Source organism: Protopterus annectens, chromosome 10.part0 (assembly GCF_019279795.1).
Source record: "Protopterus annectens isolate FY-2018-M chromosome 10.part0, PAN1.0, whole genome shotgun sequence".
Lineage (NCBI taxonomy): Eukaryota > Metazoa > Chordata > Ceratodontiformes > Protopteridae > Protopterus > Protopterus annectens.
This window is the reverse complement of record NC_056744.1, coordinates 1588652759-1588673074: the sequence shown is the minus strand read 5'-3', so window position 1 is coordinate 1588673074 and position 20316 is coordinate 1588652759. Positions and strand designations below refer to the sequence as shown.

Sequence of the window (20316 nt, the reverse complement as noted above, 5' to 3'; positions counted from 1 at the left end):
AGACATTAAAACATTACTTGCTGATTTTTGTTTCACAGAAGATGGTACATTTCTTACTGCAGTTTTACATGTAAGAACGGACAATTCAGTTTCAAACATTGTGTTGCTAACTACTAAGCAGCTTACTGAAGTTACTAGTTTATTGAGGTCCTTGATATCCATTTACAATATATACTGTATTCATTTACTAGGCAAATCAGTTTAAAATTTTTCTACTACTAAAATTTCTAGCATTTTTGATTTACTATTAATATCAACTTCAAGACAAAGTTTTATTAAATCATACATATGTGCAGTTAGAGGTTTGTCAGCATTAAAAGTCCACTTATAAAATTGTATTGCTTGTTCTTCAGTAATTATATCAGCCTTGACCAAACGCATTACCTTAAAATTGTCATAGGCCACGCAATCAGCTCCTTTCATGCCCATGTATATTTTGGGATGACAGAGATTTTGCCCAGTCTGCTCAGTTCCATTTCTCTGTAATGGTGTAACATTCATATGCCACAAAATAGGACTCCAAGTCATCCTCCGTGGTGAGGTTCTTCATAGGCAGCACATTCTTAAGGTTGGCAGCTACAAGGACCAGCACAATTAGAAATTAGTCAAGAACAAGACTCGCAACCTCTAAAGGTGCCTCAAAAATAATTGAAAATAATGCGAAACAAGTCTTGAGCTCACCACCACAGGTTCCTAATAAAAAAAAATAATTTATTGTAAGAACTTTAAAATCATGAGATTCTAAGAGAATATAACTTGCAGGGCATTTCTAACGATAAGCGCTTTCGGCTATGCATTCTTCAGGTCGTAACTAGTAAACCTTTCATTTTCATGAACTAAACTAAAGTCCACCAACTATTTTGGGTGATGCCTTTTTTTTTAGCCAATCAACCAACCTCCTATGGTAGTTGGAGGTATGTGAAAGACCCCTTTTTCAACCAATTGAGAGATTCCTTCCCTTCAGGATTGGTTTAAGTGGAACTACTGCATTCAAGCCAGGGCTCCGGTCCACTCTAAGATTTATAATCCAATTTATCTCTGCTGTTTCTGTAATGTTGTTTATGTCACCACCTCTAAATCCTTTATAAATCCTCTCAATGGGTTTAAACTTAAAAGACTGAGATGGATGACTTAGGATGTAATTTGCTAAGGCATTCTTTTTATCCTTATGTGAAATGTCTCTGAGATGGTGCAGAATCTGATTTTTAAAAATCTGATTTGTCTTTTCAATGTAATATGCAGAACATTTTGTGCAGGTAGCAAGATAAACCAACTGCTGTGTATTACAGTCGGCATTCAAATGAAAGCAATATTCTCTGTTAGTATGTGGATGTCGAAAAAGGTTACTAATATCACTGTAGGGGCAAGCTTTACATCTCCTACATTTATAATTTCCTTTTTTCCTTTGGGGAAGTGTTCTGTTTTTTTAAATAGCCATCTTTGTTACATAATAATCTTTTTATGTTTTTTTTTATTTTTAAATATAAATTGTGGCGTATCTTCTACTATAGTACGTAGCTTCTCATCCTCAGTCAATATCGGCCAATATTTCTTGATCACACTGCTTAGAGTCCGTAGTATATGTAAGCATAGATCGAACTATTTTTTTCTCCAGTCTTCTCCTCAGTTAAATCTTTGCATTCTGTGATGACTTTTTCTTTTTCTTTAGCTCGAGATATATATGGACATCCTTTATCATTTCAAATACTTCTCTCTTCTTTAATGATAGTATCCTTCTTATTATAACCTCTTTCATAAAGATGGGGCTCTAACTTTGATTTTTCTGACTCATAGTCTGCATGTCTGGTACATAATCTAGAGATGCGTGTAGTTTGGTTCTCCATAATATTCTTGAAAACTAACCTTGGGTGCATGCTACTTTTGTGTAGGTAGTGGTTTCTCCAGGTGTCCTTCTGATATATAGATGTTTCTATACAAATTGATCGGTCCATCATTATTCTTACGTCTAGGAAATCAATCTCTTCTTTAGAGCGGTTGACAGTGAACCTCAGAAAACTGGTGGTACAAGTGAGGTAATCCGTAAACTTTGAAAGTTGTTCATCATCCCCTCTCCATGGGATAAAAATGTCATCCACAAAATGTCCATAGAACAATAGGTTCCTTAGCCGAGGGTTACTGTTATTAAAAACCTTCTTAATCTCCCAGTGTGCCAAAACAAGATTAGAATAGCTGTTTGCACAGGGGGGACCCATGGCTACTCCCCAGCTCTGCCAATAACAGTCACCACCATAAACAAAAATGTTGTTGTCCAGGATCAAGTCCAATAGCATGCATATTGACATTATGGGAATGTGCAAATCTCTTAATAGCTTCTAATCCATATAAGTTTGGGATAACTGTAAATAAGTTACATGCATCCATAGTAACAAGTATGAAATCTGAGAAATCTTTTACATCTTTCAGAGTAGAGTGTAATCTTGCTAGGAAACAAGCCATGTCTTTCAGTATTGTGGAAGCTTGTGGTAAAAGTTGCTTTAGCTCTTTCTCAGCAACCATATAGATAATGGTTCAGTGATCCATCCCCTTCCTGTCACTATAGGACACATCAGGGGATTGGATGAATGTTTATGAATCTTGGGTAGTTCACTAATGGATGGTATAGTGGGATTAGTTAGGCCAAGGAAATCATAAAGCTGTCTGCTTATCTTCCTTTCCATAAGCATCTCGTATAGAGTATCTTTCATATTATTAATCATTTTCTCCACTTTTTTTGATTTATCTTCCTATACTTCTTAACATCACCCAGCATTTCTTTGATTTTATTCTGATACCATAAGTTGCCCATCATCACCACCATGGCACCACCTTTGTAAGCTGGTTTGATCAGAATATCATCTCTATCTTTCAATTCCATTGGAGCCCTTCTTTCGTCTGCTGTTAAATTATAGAAATGTTGATTAGGGATATTTCCTTGTCTCAACTCTCCTACTTCATTCTCACAAAGTCTAATGAATAATTCTACTGCTGGGTGATCAGCTGGTACAAAAGTACTTGGTTTCTTATAGCTGATCTTCCTTTCTTGTTGATTGTTACCAAAGATGCTTTTTAAAGTAACATTTTTATTTATTTTCTTTATTTGCAGTTTGTTTCTCCCACATTTCTCCCAAAGTACTTAATGTCAAGTAAAAATTCACTCAAAGTGGAGCGTAGTGATGGTATAAACATTAAGCCGTTATTTAGAACTTGAAACTGTTCTTGACTTAAGGAACTCTGTGATAGATTGACAACCAGAGTATTAACATGCCCATTTAAAAATCTACTTTCTTTTCCTCTCCCGGCTCAGTGACCTGGATGTTCTGCCCACGTTTTGTTTAATAAAAACCAAGAGGTTTTGAAAATGGGGGGGGGGGTGTGCCACCCTTTCCTTTGGTCATGTTCCTGTAACTGTTGAAAGATTGGGCAGTTCTTTGCTTGCATTCAAATTAATATCAACCCTTTTTGGCAATGAACAAGCTGTTGAGGATGTTGTTGCTATGGCCTCCATTGTAGCATTCACAGTACTCTGCTTTTTGATCTCTTGCACCTTATTTAAAGAATTTGCTTTGTCTTTATCAGTCTGTTTAACCACTTTGCTCTAATTATTTATCGTTTTTTTGAGGCCTGCATCTGGTCTGGTTTCCCCTCGGCCACTCAAAAATGTGTCCCTGTTTAAAATCATAGGAGCCCCTTATTAATTTATGTGTTTTTGTTCTTTTAACTTGTTACCATTGAGGCTCAAACCAAACTGTAGGGATTCCAGCTTACTAATACATGCTTCTGTCAGATCCGTGCATTTCAACTCTTATTGTTTCTTCCTAATTAATTCAGCTATACTTAGTTCTTCAGGCTAAAAGTATTCAATTAACAGACAGATGTATCTAAAGCTGTTTTCTAAATTAATAGCTTGCCATCTTGATAGTAGGTCAGGGTAGGTGTTACCATAACTGGGCATACACTTAACACACATCCCTCTTGGTATAACCTGATGATGCATGCATGCTTCAAGGTGAAAACACTGCCATTGTAGTCTCTTTAAACAATAGGCAGCATTTTCTACTTCTCTAAAAACATTATCAAAGTGTTCAGTTTCATCAGTAGATATAACAGTAATGTTTTCTTCCACATCAAGGTTTAACTTCAAGAGAGGATTATTGGACTCCCCCAACACCTCTGACATGTTCTTGCTTTTTGTAAAGTCTAAAAACATTCTTCATTTTTCCATATTCAAAGAATTGTTGCTTTCTGCCATATGTGGTTGGGGTAAGAAAAAATACAAATCAGTCAAGAACAAGACTCGCAACTAATAAAGCTGCCTCAAAAATATTTGAAAATAATGCGAAACAAGTCTTGAGTGCACCACCACCAAAGAAGGTGTCACCCAAAATAATTGGATCTGATTGGTGGACTTTAGTTTAATTCATGAAAATGAAAGGCTTACTAGTCACGATCTGAAGAAGGCATAGCCGAAAGCACTTATCGTTTGAAAGGCCCTGCAAGTTATATTCTCTTAGAATCTCATGATTTTAAAGTTCTTACAATAAATGAGTTGTTTTTAAATTAGGGTGTGTGGTTAGCTGCTTGTTTATTACAGCATTATTATTTATTTTATCAAATAGTTGCCATCTTTGCCATCACCCATCAGTGATCTCACATGTTTCTGCTGTGGGTCTTCCATGGATAGGATACCCGTTGACACACTAAAGGAATTACAAACACAAAATAAACAATTAGTGTCAAAATATGGATTGGCTTCACAGGTAGTATAGTATGAGATGAAATTGGAAGTCTGTAGTTGGAGGCCTGTGTAAACACCATCTGTGTAAGTTCCAGGACACACCAGAGACAGGTGATTTATGCAGTAATCTACATAGTGCAATAAAACAAAATAACTGCCTCTTTGGCTTCTAGTTTAAAACAGACACAGTACCTTTTGATCCTTCTGACCAACAGTATGCATTCCATATAGCCCCTCCAAAATAGGCACTATCTTTTGGAAAAAAGAAAGTCCAATGCTGCAAGCATCTCCAAGACCCAGCTTCAGCCTATGCCACATTAGAGCTGCTTTCTTTTCCCTTTTATATGTTCTTGATTTCTTCTTTTATATCCCTCTAACTGGCAGTTAAGACCTGATTTATTCTCTATATAGTAATTTCTGAATATAACTTTGTCTAATGACCCAAGCTTTTAATAATGCAGCAATTTTCTGACTAGAATATTCCACTCTAAATTCTTTGCAACTCAGAATTTTATTCATTTAGGGACAACTCTAAAAAAGCAACATTTTGTACCTTTTTATTCTTTTAGGGACAACATTGAAGCAAAAGTTCCAAAGCAAGTTTTAACATATCTTTTCAATTCTAATGTTGAAAATTTAACTTTAATTCTCAATGATCTTAAATCTAATGTCTTTCTTCAGCTTTTCTTTCAATAAACTTTCTTGAATTTGATGCTAACTAATATTTCTTTCTATGAAACTTATGCCATAATTGAGAGTTGTTTTGGTGTTTGAATCTATTTGATTGTAAAAAGATCATGTTGATTTGTTGATTGAGGACAGACAACTAACCCAGATTATAGATCATTTCCAACCCCCTAATATAACCATATTCAAGGAGAGTACAGATGCCTATTAATAAGCACTCATTTCTGGAACAGGCCAAAAACCAGTCCAGATGCAGGGTGATCACAGTTTTTCAAAAGGAATGAAAGGTGCAGCGAAAGTCTTCTTTCACTGGTGAAATATGGTCTTACTGGTACTGGACACTGCTAGTGCTGAACATAACACTGGTATGTTGGCTCCACATTAATAATGCCTCCATGCCTTGTTGGCTCTAAGCTTAATGTCATGTGTCATCATGTCATCCTTGCCTTCTTTATGCCTTGCTTGGGACCTAAACTTCACTGCACACTAGTAAGGTTACATGGGTCCCTTGCAGAGCTCCATACATCCTCACCCCTTCTCCTCACCCCCTGACTGAGGACTGCCCAATGAGACCCTTCCATCAGATAGTTCCCCCCATCTTTCTCATACATGCTTCCTCATTCACTGAACACCACTTACTGACTTGTGGTCACTTGTGTCATAGTTATAGTGTCATCTATATGGTGTCATCTCTTTTCTATATTTTTTTATAAATATATATTCCAGGCTACAATCATTTCCTTTTTTTTTCTAATATTTCTAAAAATAAAAAAAATCAAACACAAAAAACTAAAGGGTCTAAGAAGAAAGAAATAAAAAAAAAGAGTCTTGGGAAATCACTACTGTGGAGTCTTGGTAATCTGACAGTTCACACAGTACAATTATATATACACTAGTGCAAGTGCTGTTATAAAGTGCTGTTACCTTGTTGTTACTTAACATTGTGGTTTTCTGCAAGAGGTTGTTCATAGAGAGAGTGAAGGTCATGACGGACTGCTTGTGCTTGACTCTTCTACTTTACCTGTTAAACTTACCATACCTTTTATTTATCCTATGTAGTACCCACAGCAGTTACCTTTTATTTTTTATCTGTTCCTCACAAGAACTGCTTTATTTCTGTTCTATATAATTAAAGCAGCAGCAGGCAGCATAGCATAAAGCAATGTTCTGTGCTGGGTTTTTGAAGTCAGTGATGGAATTAATTGAGTAGTGCAAATAATATATAAACAATCATCTAATAATAAATAATAATATCAATTTAAGGGAAGGAGTTATCAAAGGCTAGGCCTAGATAATATATAAGTATGAATTCTGACATTTAGTTCTGTTGCTTTGCTGCTTGGCTTTGATGGGAATGCAGTTCCCATAAAGTTCCCATAATCAGTCCTGCAAAGTGTTTCTCTTTTCTTCTCTTTCTTCATTGTCTGAGAGGAGTCTGCCTCTGTGCAGATAAGAATATTTTTTTTATTTTTAACCAAATTAACATGATCCAGCACAAACTATGGTGTTTACTATATTATTTACTCCAGTGGAGTGAGACTGTAAATAGGACAAGCCAGTGCAATCAGAATACAGCAATATAGCACTGTTACAAACAAAGCACAAAAGAAGCCTTGGATCTTTCTGGATCTATCTAAATCTGTTGTAAATAAAAATTAATAAAACAAAAAATAAAATTAGAAAAAAGATATTGGAATATAGAATATTGCATAAACACTTTGAAGTGCTATACTTTTAAAGCTTGGCAAACAGTAGCTCTAAAAATGCATTCAGGTTGCAGTTTTAATATGTACAGAATGGTGGTGGTGGGGTCATTAACTGCTCATTTATCTATCATCTGGCTCAGGCAAGCAGGCTGAAGGCCCGAGATTGCATTAAAATTAACTACCTTTCCATATCTGTAGAAACATGAGTGTGTCACATTCAACAGTGACATTGATATGTGCCCTCAAGCCAAGATAATCTGCTTGTTGGCTTCTGATCATAAGGAAGTATATATAACGTGAGTGTGATGATACTCTTACTCTGCTGAGATCCTGCAAAAAACTGTAGCACTGAGCTCATACTGTGTGTCTGTTCCACTCCATGCTCAGTCTGTAACAGTGAAGGGCTGCAAAAATTGGGGACAATTAGGACATTCAAATGCCAATACATGAGTTAACTTAAAGCACAAAATGTATAATGTATATGTATAAATAGAGAAAGTAAGCATTCAGAGACCACCTTTTCTCTTTTATAGACATTCATTTTGTGAATGTCCAGTGAAGAGATTTTTCCACTTCAAAGAAAATAAATGAGTGACCATTAAGTCAAGTGGACACTGACCAGTCAGTTTTAGCAGAATCTGCAGCTCAGTAGGTAGCATGCTGCTGAAAGATGAGAAGAGCTGCGGGTACTCTCTTTACATAAGGAACATTGATTCATGCCCCAAAATTAACTCTGTGTGCAGGATGGTAATCTACTGGTGGTTTGCTGCAATTCTCCTGAGATGCAATCCATCTCATAAGACAATGAACTGAGGCTCCCATCTACCTCATCTGCTGAGAAACAGAAGAGCGTGGCACCACAGATAGTAAAACTTTTTGGCTATAACTTCAAATGTGCAGAATATCCAATGTAACAAACATACAGCATCAGATGAAAACTTCAGTTTGTAAACTCTACTGTGCTGAATTCACGATGTGTAAACATGACATCGCAAATGCAAAAGCCAGGTTAAAACTTTAGTTGAGGTTCCACAATATTAGAACGAGTAGATAACATAGAGAAAACATATAAAACAAAGAACCCTTCTGATAAAAACAAACGGACAAGTGCTTTCAGCTTTATCAAGCCTTCTTCAGATCCAAATGAGTCAACAGGGTACAGTGTTTAAAAATCAGTAACATCCAATGAGGCGGACTTCACATAGTAACGAATATCAACCAATCAAATGAATCTGTTGGTACATGCCTCTATGTTGTTACGGCAAACATTAGTCTAAAATCTCTTTATTAGAAAATAATAAAACTCTTGCATTCCTTTTGAATGAAAACAGAATAAGACACATATTAAGTCATTTTTTCAGAAGGGACCATTATAAAAATCCTTGCAATCAGTTCTCATTTAAAGGGCGAAGTCCACATATCAGACCAAGACATAAGATGCAATAAATAATGATAGAAAATAACAAAAGGAACCATAAAAGCACTCCTTACTGCTTCCTTTCAGCAGTTTCATCAACATTAGAGACCGAAACCGACATATCAGGCTAGCCTGGGGTACTATGCATGTTACTAGAAAGTTAACAAACAAATCACGAACAAACATACTTCGTTGCTCTTCTGTTCTTGAGGAAAGGTTTTAAGGGAACACAACCATTAAGGCCAGGAGGACAATCTGCCCTCAACCGCATAATTCACTTGGCTTCTTCTCTTTCAGTTAAATTAACCAAGTCTCCTTCTCTTGAAGTAAACTGTAACATAGAGATGACCATGAAGACAAAACTGTGTCCATCATGGTCACGTAGATGAAGACATAAGGAATTGGTTTCCTTTCGGTTACGAATGTCAGAATGATGTTTAATAATTCTTTCCTTAAACTTCATGTTAGTTTTTCCAACATAAAATGCTGTACATGAAGTACAGGTAGCTATATAAACAATATTGCTAGTTAAACAGCTAGCTGATCCATGAAAGACATACTTCTGCTTGGTAACTGGATGTGTAAACGTATTACTACAGTTGATGACATTACAAGCTTTGCAAAAACCACATTTCTTTGTCCCTAGTGAATTGTTGTGAACATAAGTGGTGCCTGTACCATCATTCTTACATAAATTCTTTTAAGATTCTTTTTGTTCTTAAATAAGAAACTTGGGGTGTCTCCAACAATAGCTTTTAACTTTTTATCCAAAGTTTTATATAGCTACCTGTACTTCATATACAGTATTTTACTTTGGAAAACTAACATGAAGCTTAAGGAAGGAATTATTAAACATCATTCTGACATTCATAACCGAAAGGAAACCAGTTCCTTATTTCTTCATCTACGTGGCCATGATGGGCACAGTTTTGTCTTCATGGTCATCTCTATGTTACAATTTACTTCAAGAGAAGGAGACTTGGTTAATTTAATTGAAAGAGAAGAAGCCAAGTGAATTATGCGGTTGAGGGCAGATTGTCCTCCTGGCCTTAATGGTTGTGTTCCCTTAAAACCTTTCCTCAAGAACAGAAGAGCAACGAAGTATTTTTGTTCGTGATTTGTTTAACTTTCTAGTAACATGCACAGTACCCCAGGCTAGCCTGATATGTCAGTTTCGGTCTCTAATGTTGATGAAACTGCTGGAAGGAAGCAGTAAGGAGTGCTTTTATGGTTCCTTTTGTTATTTTCTATCATTATTTATTGCATCTTATGTCTTGGTCTGATATGTGGACTTCGCCCTTTAAATGAGAATTGAGTGCAAGGATTTTTATAATGGTCCCTTCTGAAAAAATGACTTAATATGTGTCTTATTCTGTTTTCATTCAAAAGGAACGCAAGAATTTTATTATTTTCTAATAAAGAGATTTTAGACTATGTTTGCCATAACAACATGGAGGCGTGTACCAACAGACTTATTTGATTGGTTGATACTCGTTACTATGTGAAGTCCGCCTCATTGGATGTTACTGATTTTTAAACACTGAACCCTGTTGACTCATATGGATCTGAAGAAGGCTTGATAAAGCTGAAAGCGCTTGTCTGTTTGTTTATATTAGAAGGGTTCTTCGTTTTATATGTTTTCTCTGTTATCTACTTGTTCTAATATTGTGGAACCTCAACTAAAGTTTTAACTTGTGTTTTGCATTTGCAATGTCATGTTTACACATCGTGAATTCAGCACAGTAGAGTTTACAAACTGATGTTTTTGTCTGATGCTGTATGTTTGGTACATTAGATATTCTGCACGTTTGAAGTTATAGCCAAAACGTTTTACTATCTGTGGTGCAACGCTCTTCTGTTTTTACAACTGTTGCTGTTTGTTGAGTGCTCTCTAGCAGAAGTCACTTCCCCTTTTGGATTTCATCTGCTGAGACCTCAGTTAGATGTTCCCTTACTCAGCGCTACTCTCTGTAGTTCAGCACTAGATACCATGATTTCCCATGAATAATAAAAGCATTGTTCAAGTCACGCTGATCACACATTCTAAAAAAACATGCTACGACTTATACCACACACTAAACGCTGAAGCAAGCACTTCATACCTGACTGCAAAAGCAGCATCTGAATTCACTTTCATATCAGCAGAAAAGTTAGTTAGTTCAGATTGTGCCGTCATCACCTTGTGCCCAGGGTACCTGCCCCCTTAGCTCCACTCTACCTATATTTCTGATGTCTGTGTTAGCAACATGTGACTTTAAACATAACTGCTGTCGTCATCATACTTAGAAGAATTTACATATTTGTTGTACAAACAGGTCATGTCAAGTCAAACAAAAAGCCATTTTCATTCCAGCCAAAATCTGCTCCACCTACAGCACCAAATACAGGCAGTTTGACTGAGGTCATGATGATCACCCAATCTGAAAGGCAAACAGGGATGCTTCCGAAGGTGCAAAAGGTACAAGCTGTTCTCAGTTTTTTGTTAGTGAAATGTGACATAAGCTGACTGCTGTCAGCATGCTAAAGGAGTTTTTTTTTTTAACAGACACGCAGAATGCCCAGATTTTTGCCCTGTCCCTCATAAAATTTGTAGTTTTCTTGACAAATCATTGAGGATTGAAGTCACTAAATAATGACATGCATTTCAGTTTCAGACTTCATATCCTTCAGAAAATGCATGCTAATGCAAAACCTTTTATTCAAGCAACTTTCTACTTTTATAAAAGCAATATTTAAATGTTGTCCCTGATTTTTGACCTTTGTCCCCCCTCCCATTATTTTTGCCTTTATCCAGATTTCTTGTGCTAAAAGGTTGAGAGGTAGATGTGGCAGCAGTTTGTTAGAAAAGCAGCCTTATTATATTTACATGGAGAGTAGAGCACTGCTATGGAGGCTATTAAACTCTTTACTATTCTTGTTGGATTATATTTTGACCAGGCAACACATTCTAATGTTATTCGGTTCTTAGGCATCCTTGTTTGAGTGACAGGAACAGGCAGAGTAGAACAAACTACCTTATGGAAACCTTCAGTGATTCAATGGTGCAACCTTTTGATAACTAATATGGCTGCATACTCATCGAACAATGTTGCAGCCATGCTTGTAAATCTGTACTGTCACAATTAAAGGAGTTCAGTCCTAATCTCTTCAGCATGGGCTGCTTGTGCCATTTAGTGGACCTCTGCCTCAAATCAGGTGCGAAAGGAATGACATCACCTGTAGAAAACTTGATATCTGACATTTATTGCCAATCTTAAAGTGGAGAACAAAAGCAACAAAAGCTTAGTTTGACTTGTTTATTAGCATTAAGCCCAATGACATTTGCACCTTCACACATTTGGCCCATTTGTTCTGATGGAATATGATCAGGTTGTGGAAGAACCCTAATGCCCATTCTTTATTACCATGGTATCCCCAACAGCCCATGGTATCCCCAACAGCTCTCCATTCCCCAGCAAGAGTTAGATAGTAGTGAGTGGACCAGTTTGCTGGCCTCAGATGTCAGTCTACCCTCTCACCTTGGGAGATCCCCCTCCTTCTTAGTGATTCATGTCGTCCTGAAATATGTCGCTGAAGGGAAAGCAAGCCTCCACTTGTCAATTTCCCCTCAGATGAGTAGTGTGAATGCATGTCTATGGCAGGGTGAGCTTGCCTGGTTCAGAACTCCACAAGATGTATAGCTGGTGTTTCCATTCACTTGGCAAGCCAGAGCCACCTCCTTACACAGTAGAATGTTTGAGCCAACACTGGCCACACAGTCTCATTCTCCCTGGCCATCTCCTACAAGCACCTGAGCCACTAATTGCACTTCTATCACCTGCAGCATAGTCTGGGCTTTATCCCGGATCACGGATCACATCACGGAGTTGGCAGTTTCTCTTGTCTTCCTCTTTAACTGCATAAACTCTTTTTCCAGCATTCCAGTCCTGCAGCATACCCTGTATCCTATCTTTCTCCATAGGTAAGCCACACTGCTAAGTCTGACATGGAACACCTAACCCACTTCAACCTGTGGTCTCTCTCCTCCAAAAAAAAAGCTTCTGCCATTCCCATTTGTTTACTTTTGTTATTTCTGCCTTTTACTAGCTGATAGTAATGCAGCCTATTTAATTCTCTCAGTCAGCTTTATAGCTATTCTGTCTGTTGCATCGTCAGTTGCCTATTTGTATAATGAAGTTATAATATTGCCTGTCTGGAATGTTCTACTTGCACACTGAGATATGTTTAATATTTTCTGCTTTTATACTTTTTTTTTGTTGTTGAACAGACAGCAAGCTGGAAGATGGGTTCATTTTGTAGGTTTTTGAGAGGCAAGCGACCAGCAGATGTCAACAACACAACAAGTGGATGGATGCCTGATTGTCATGCACACAGATAAATCACAAGCCACTGAGGTTACCTGTACAACAGAGACAGGTTTGATGTGATAGGGAAAACATTTTCTGACAGCAGAGATAAATCTGAGCTATAAGAACACAATATAAATTACTATAATGAAGCAAATTGTATTGGCAAATTATAAACCTATAACACAGGCTAGGGTCCAAAGAAAACTAGAATCTGAATTAAAAGCAAATACCGTTTAAAGCAAATCATGATACCCACTTCTACAACCCAAAGGAGCACAGTTTATTCTGGAGGAATGCTTACAGAAGAAAAAAAAATCCTTTGACCTTTTTAAATAAGACAGCTAATAAGGGGTGAAGAGTATGGCAAAACCAACAATCATGTTTTAACAGCAGTGTCAACTTTAATAAATTAGAAAAGAATATGGACAATCACAAGAGTGTTGTGCAGTAGTGAAGTATGAATAGAATCACTGACATTTACTACAGTTTTAGTGCTAATACTTTCACCTGTAGCCACTATTGTTGCCTATGTAGCTGTCCAGAGTACCTGTTCTTGTAATGTAATTGGTATGTACTTTGTTAGGATGTACCTTAAAATTGACATGGAATTATTTAGCTTGATTATAGGTTCATAGGTTCATAGGTTGGTAATGGGCTATCTGCCCGAAGGCATATGTTAGCCCAGCCACGTTGTGTGGTATTCACCTCCCCTTTAGTAGTTCCCTAGACCCTTTTACTAGCAGCTAGTACACTTGGCCCTTATCTAGTAGTGCTGTTGGTGTGATCCCCGGTGTGAACTTTCTGTTACCCATCCACTCATCAAGGTTCCTCTTGAAGAGTGATAGTGAGGGGCTCTGTCTTATGTAGATTGGGACCCTGTTCCATAGTAAGGGAAGTCTCTGCAAAGGGAATCTATCCCTCCAGCATGTTCTATTCATTGTTGTGTTGAGGTTTATATCCCTAGAGTGTGTAGCTTGAGTAGATTTGGTTTTGCTAAGATGCAACATGTTCAACAATTCTGGGTTGGACATGGCTCTGTACGTTAGACAGAGATCGCCTCTGAGAAGGCAGTATGCAACAGAGAACAGTTTTAGCTTTTTCAATCGTGCTGCATAGGGCAACTGTTTGAGGCCAGTAATCCTCTTGGTTAGGTACCTCTGTGGTCTCTCCAGCTGCTGGAGATGTCTAGCCAGGTACATTCCAATTGGTGCATTGTACTCAATAATGGGTCTGATGAGGGAAGAGTAGAGGGGCACCATTACATCCTTAGATCTTGATGCGAACCCTTTCATGATCAGATGGGTCACATAGAAGGATTTTCTAACCACTTTGGCAACATGGTTATCAAAGGAAAGCTGACTAACTACTTGGGTCCCTAGATCCCTTATTTCTTCTTCAGATTTCAGGGGATTACCTCCTATGTTGTAGTTTGTGGGTACTCTGTTTTTTCCAAAGGGGATTACTACACATTTTTTTTGCATTTAGCCTGAGACCATGGCCTTGACACCATGCATCAGTCTCATTTAGGCCCTTCTGGAGGATCTCCATGTCGACCAGAGACTCTATTATAGCACCCAGTTTGCAGTCGTCCGCAAACTTAGTCAGCCACAGCCCTTCCGTGCTTGCCTGTACTTCTGAGAAGTATATGCCAAACAGGAGGGGCCCCAGGACAGAGCCCTGAGGCACAATGCTCGTTACTGGTCTGGATTCGGACATAGATCCCGCTACACTTACTTTATGGGATTTGTCTGAGAGCCAGTTTGTGATCCATCTTGTGACGTAAGGGTTTATGTCCAGGCTGGTGAGCTTATCAATAATACCTGAATGGGGAATGGTGTCAAATGCTTTAGCAAGGTCAAGGTAAGCCATGTGTACCTCCTTTCCCTTATCTATAGCCTGAGTAACTGTCTCAAAGCAATCCACCAGGTTTAGGAGGCATGATCTGCCCTTGACGAAGCTGAACTGAGTGGGGTCCAGCGACTGGAGGTTCCCAATCTCTCCATTTATGAGTTCCATAATGATTCGCTCCATAGCCTTACAGATCAGACTGGTCAGGCTTATTGTTCGGTAGTTCCCAGGGTCAGTTGTGGCCCCACCCTTGTGTAGCAGGACCACCGTTGCCATGCGCCATTCTATGGGCACATATCCTGTGGAGAGGCTGAGACTGAAAAGCAATTGATTAATTTTAAGCACCCAACTTCCTGAGTGGTGTGCTAGTTCTCCCAGTAAGAACCTCACTCACATACACACAGACACACACACACACACACACACACACACACACACACACACACACACACACACACACACACGTTAAAGGATTCCTCCTTTGAAGAAGATGATATCTCGGACTTTACTCTGCTTCAGTCTGGCTACAAATAGAGATATATTGACCTGAGTCAAGACCAGTGGGGGTGGTTTATTGACAGCCATTATTCAAGTATGCAAACTTTCTTCTTTCTGATTTCAGGCTGTGGTTAACAGATTTGTACTGATATAATCATACTTACCATAACAGTTCCATTCTGAGTATGTACAACATCTGTCATTTCCCCTCCTTCCCCCACCACCTGCCACTTGTGAACCAGAGTAGTCTGAACACTTCTTACCCTTATCCCAGAAAATCATAGCTGCCACCAGCATGCCCAGTCCTTCTTGACAACCTTCTGATGGGCCTGACCTTAGTCTTGAACCTGGAACCTGGATTAACTGCACCACAGGTATATTGTCTTTCTATGAGTAGGTCAGCTCCCTCTCTCCCTCTTTTTTCTCCTTTTTGTGAGTTGAACTGCTACGTTTCTTGCCTTTCCACTAAGCTTCACCTGTTTTCTACATTGACCAGCTCTGCATATTTCTGCCATGATGTAAATGCTGAATGCCCTTCTTTTTCTGTAGGACTAATGCCAACATTTATCTGTATAGAGGGGATTCAGAAAATCATGAGCATTTTATGCTCTCTTGTCCTTTTCTATTGATTGATGATCTTGTGGGTTTAGCTGGAATATAACATTTAAGGTAAGAACACCTACCAACTCTCTTAAAAACGTTTCAGCTCCCAAACCCCTGTTTACCCTACTAGGGGTACCAAAACTTGTCAGAGATTTGGGTTGCAAGCTTAGGCTTAAAAAGGCCCCAGTGGTTGTTAGCCTAGTGCACACCTATGAACTTAATAGTCATCAGAGTATCAAGCTCATTTTACAAACACTTTTAGACTCCCATCGCATTTCATTCAGAATTCTTCAATGAATAGTCTCCAGCGAATAGGTCACTCATTACCCTGTACTACAGCAGCAAATAAATGTTCAAAGTTCAACTTTTACTAAAATCTGAGCTACAGGAGGCCTATGTAAATAATTTAGCCAAGAAAACAGAACTAGAAAAAGTGTTATAGATGAGGAAAATTAAAGATATATTCCCTTACTTGTGGTTTCCGTAGCCAATGTTATACTGAGAACACCTATCATATCCTGAAAAACCTGCATAACAAAGCTTTTGGTCTTGGATTTATACACTTTAAATTGCAAGATCCAATTTAAAGCCAGCATGTCATTTAGCTGACCCAAATTTTTGACTGAAAATGTTTTCATCTCTGTACTTCATAAAGTCTATGGGTTTGTGACAAATCATTGGACAGTCAAACTTGTTTTGCCAGAAAGCATATGTTAATATAGATCCTTGTATTCTTTTCGGTTCCAAGTTGACTATAAGCAATCTTTAAAAATATCCTTAATTCTTGAGTTCATAGGCTGGGAGTTATGACAGCTGGCAACAAACCAGATGTGCCTTACAGGCAATCATAGAAGGACTGTTCAAACAGGTTTAGGCATCGTTTGGGGTGTGAACCACAACAGGCTAAATGGAAATTCACATATCTGAAACTATGCATTTTTTTTTGCAAAGGACCACAATGTTTCTTTTTCATAAATGTACCTGAATTACTCAAATTTCTTGTAACTGTACACCACCTTTATGGACAAGCTTTTAAAGATTTAATGGTAACACTATGTCCCTTACACTGTGCATTTGGCTGTAGGTCATATTATACTTTAGTTAATACCCATAGTCATGTGTAGATGAGCAAGTATATATTACGTCTTTTCTAATCAGTTGAGATCCATTAAGTATAAGATCTTGTTTTTAAGGATGAACCAGCACCATTAGTCTAGTAACACCATTCGCTCAATCATAAAGCATAATAAATCCAGTGATATAAGCCATTTCTATAGAATATGGAAGTGAACATTGTGGGAATTAAACTTACATTGTTCCAATATGTCAATTGCAAGTCAGTCTTAAACACCAAACTACACTGAAAGCTAGATGAATACCTGTAAGGTGACACCTGAGACACCTGTACTTCCCACCCCCCAGGATATTCTTCTGACCCTTCTCCTACAGCTGGAATCACATGTTGCAAAGAGTTAAGAGGTGAGGTACTGTGGCAGCGGGAACTGCAGCTGTCAGAATAAGAAAACAGTTATTTGGCTTAACCATGTAGCAAATGTCAATTTGTTCTCTAAAATATACAGCTACAGTCCTAAATTCTTTTTCTACTGGCCCCAATTTCTACTTAGACTTAAACTGCACTTAACCAAGCCACTGATTTTCAAGTACAGTATCTCATTTTCTATGAGGTCTAGCATTTAACATTTTTTCTTACAACATTATTTCCTCAGTACTTTTAAGATACAAGTGCTATCTAGTTTAAAAAGAGGCTCAAGATTATGTCCATTTTTTTCATCTTTTGGGGGTGGAATATTGGTGAGCATGTATGGACTTTTGTATACCAGTAGCCAAAGGCAGAACTGATTTAGCATTCCCATGACCCACACAACTAATAGCCTAAAAAGTGCAGCATACAGCAGTTATACAACTTTGGGGAGGTGGTGCAGTTACTAGCCATAGCATAGAGCTCACATACACTTTTCAGTTTATTTTCCATCTATATAATAAGCCAAGTATGAAAAAATCCCATGCACTACAGCAGCGGAGACAAAGTAAACCCAGCAGAATATTTGTCATCAGTAATTAGAAAATATAAACTGTGTTCAAAGCAGTCATTTTAAAAATAAACCCATAAGATTCTCACTTAGTGCAATAGCCGGTTATGTAGCATATTAACCAGTTTAAAAGTATAATCGCAATTGTCAGAAGTCCAGCTTTAATGAGCTATAGGTCTGAACAGCTATTTTATAACAGTTTCAAATATTGAAAGAAATAGCAAAGTTCAGATGAAACAGGTACTCTGAAATCCCCACTCATGACAAAGTTTTTGTGGTGTGACAAGATCTGGGCAATTTTTTTATTAATATTTATGTCTGCAATGTGGGCACCACATCTTCAATGCTGTGTCACCACTCATTTTGTTGGGGAGGCATTAGTTGTATGAAACAATTACCCAATAGCATTATATAGAAACTGTCTTAAATATCCAGTCAAGTGCAAGTTTAATCTTAATAAACAAAGAGCTGAATAAAACATTAGCTTTCAAGCATGTAAAACTTCTGCATCTTTAAAAAAAATCTTACCTTCATTGAGTTGTTCACCAAGAATGGATAGGAGCACATTCGGAAAATAAGGAGCCCTCGAAAGATCTCCCAGTTTGTTTTAAGATGAAATGCATTACCATCATCAAAGTTAATTGCCTCTCCTTGGGAAAAAGAGGTAGCTGATCCACGAATGTTTTTAAAAAAGCATGGACATGCAGGACTAAGGGGAGGTAAGCTTCTGGAAACTGCCAAAGAGTGAAATACTTGTTTCCTTAAAACAGCCCCAAGCAGTGACATTGTTCCTTATAACTTATTAAAAAAGGAATTAATAAGAATAATATACAGTGCAGCATGTAACATGCAGGGGAGGTAGGATTTGCTGTCACCTGTACTGCACAGCCAAATCCCATGGCCTTCGGATTACTCCAGAAATATGCAGATATCTGCAGCATGATTTGCTCCAGCTAAGCCACCTCCCAAAGTGTTCTCAAGCTGTGACAAGTCATCCTTTTCAAAACTATTTAGAAAGTCAGTGAACACCTTCCTTCTTCTTACAATATTGTATGTCAAGTTATTTTGTTTTTTGGGATGAACTAGTGCAAGATGAAGCTTGTTGCGTTCATAATGCCACTGTTGTTACATTGGTGCTTGTCCTTTTTTCATTGTGATGTGGTGTCCAGTAGTTCTACAAGCAGGTACTTACCGATGTGACTGGTAGAAATATACCTAAAGACAACTGTGACAGAAGAAATGTCACTGACATAGTACACTACAATCAGAGAAAGACAATATCATTTGGAGCAGTCACTGACGCAGTCAGATAAGAAAAATTTAACTTTTCTATCAAGCTGCTGCCTGGTTGTTTAAGGGTTTGAACCCTGGTTATTACTGTAGCTTACAGCTATGCTATTTTATCCGCTTGACAGCCTAGATTTCTGCTCTCATAACAGTTGCAGCTCTGCCTACACCTCAGAAGTACACTTGTACAATGCTTCTCCACCGCACAGAAAGGCTAACTTAAAAATCAGGTAAAAACTAAAATGAATGTTTTGCTATCATGACAGGAGCTGACAAAATCTTTTTAGTCATCATCCATTTATAAGTGCCAGGTTGAAAAAGTTTGGCTGGATCATAGTCCGAGGTTGCATATTGCATATAAACACCTGGAAATGAACCCCTCACTATGCATCTGCAAAGTGAAGTCTTGAGAACTAATGACCCCCTCCTACAAGATATTTTACTGCCTTAGTATAATGCTGCAGCATAGTGCAATAATTATTCAGGTCTGTTTTCATGCATTTGTATCCTACTTGAGATAAACTCACTGTAAAAGCAACATGTTAATATCTGATGCATTAACTAGGAGAAAGTATAGAGATCAACAAGTGTCAGGACACAGTCCATCAGGGCTCCTACAGGTAACTCCTAAAGGGCTGCTATGCTTCTAGTTTATCAGAGAATTCTGGTAGTTCTCTGCAGAATCAGAGAAATATGAAAATATACATAGTGTTGTCAGAATGATATTACCTGTGTAGTCTCCAGTCTTTAAACATTTTAGTTCTCTCCACCACCACCTTATCTGCCTCCTTTTCCTGCCCTGGCCTTTCTTGCCCCATGTTCACTGTGATAAACAGGTGTATAACCTCAGCCATTGTCACAAATTTATATGTGACAGACAGGGGTACTGACCTCAGCATCTGCATCATTGACACTAAATCATATGCAAGGGTAAATAGGCTATATGAGCATATGGCAAATGCATACCACTGCTTTGGATCGTAACCAGCACTTGCCACACCAAAATAATACAATGAATAGCTGCAGAACAGAGATATAACCACTGTCTCTCAAAAATTTAGCCCATCTCAGTGCTTTCTAGTGAAATCTTCCCAACAGTAACTGAAACTTGGTCAAGACAATTGTGCACACCATG

General features: G+C 38.0%; 1 protein-coding gene across 2 annotated transcripts in view; it reads right to left on the bottom strand.

Annotated features, from left to right (window-relative positions):
* The window catches only part of PRODH2 (proline dehydrogenase 2), a 228527-nt gene extending 209729 nt beyond the window's left edge, over positions 1–18798 (bottom strand). Inside the window, exon 1 of one of the 2 annotated variants that reach the window (XM_044086241.1) lies at positions 18423–18798. In XM_044086241.1, coding sequence (XP_043942176.1) covers positions 18423–18680 — 258 coding nt within the window. In that variant the 5' untranslated portion in view covers positions 18681–18798. Of the gene's footprint in view, positions 1–384; positions 544–18422 lie in introns of those variants that run through there. The other variant, XM_044086242.1, reaches the window with a different exon arrangement.
* Between the last annotated feature and the right edge of the window lie 1518 nt (positions 18799–20316).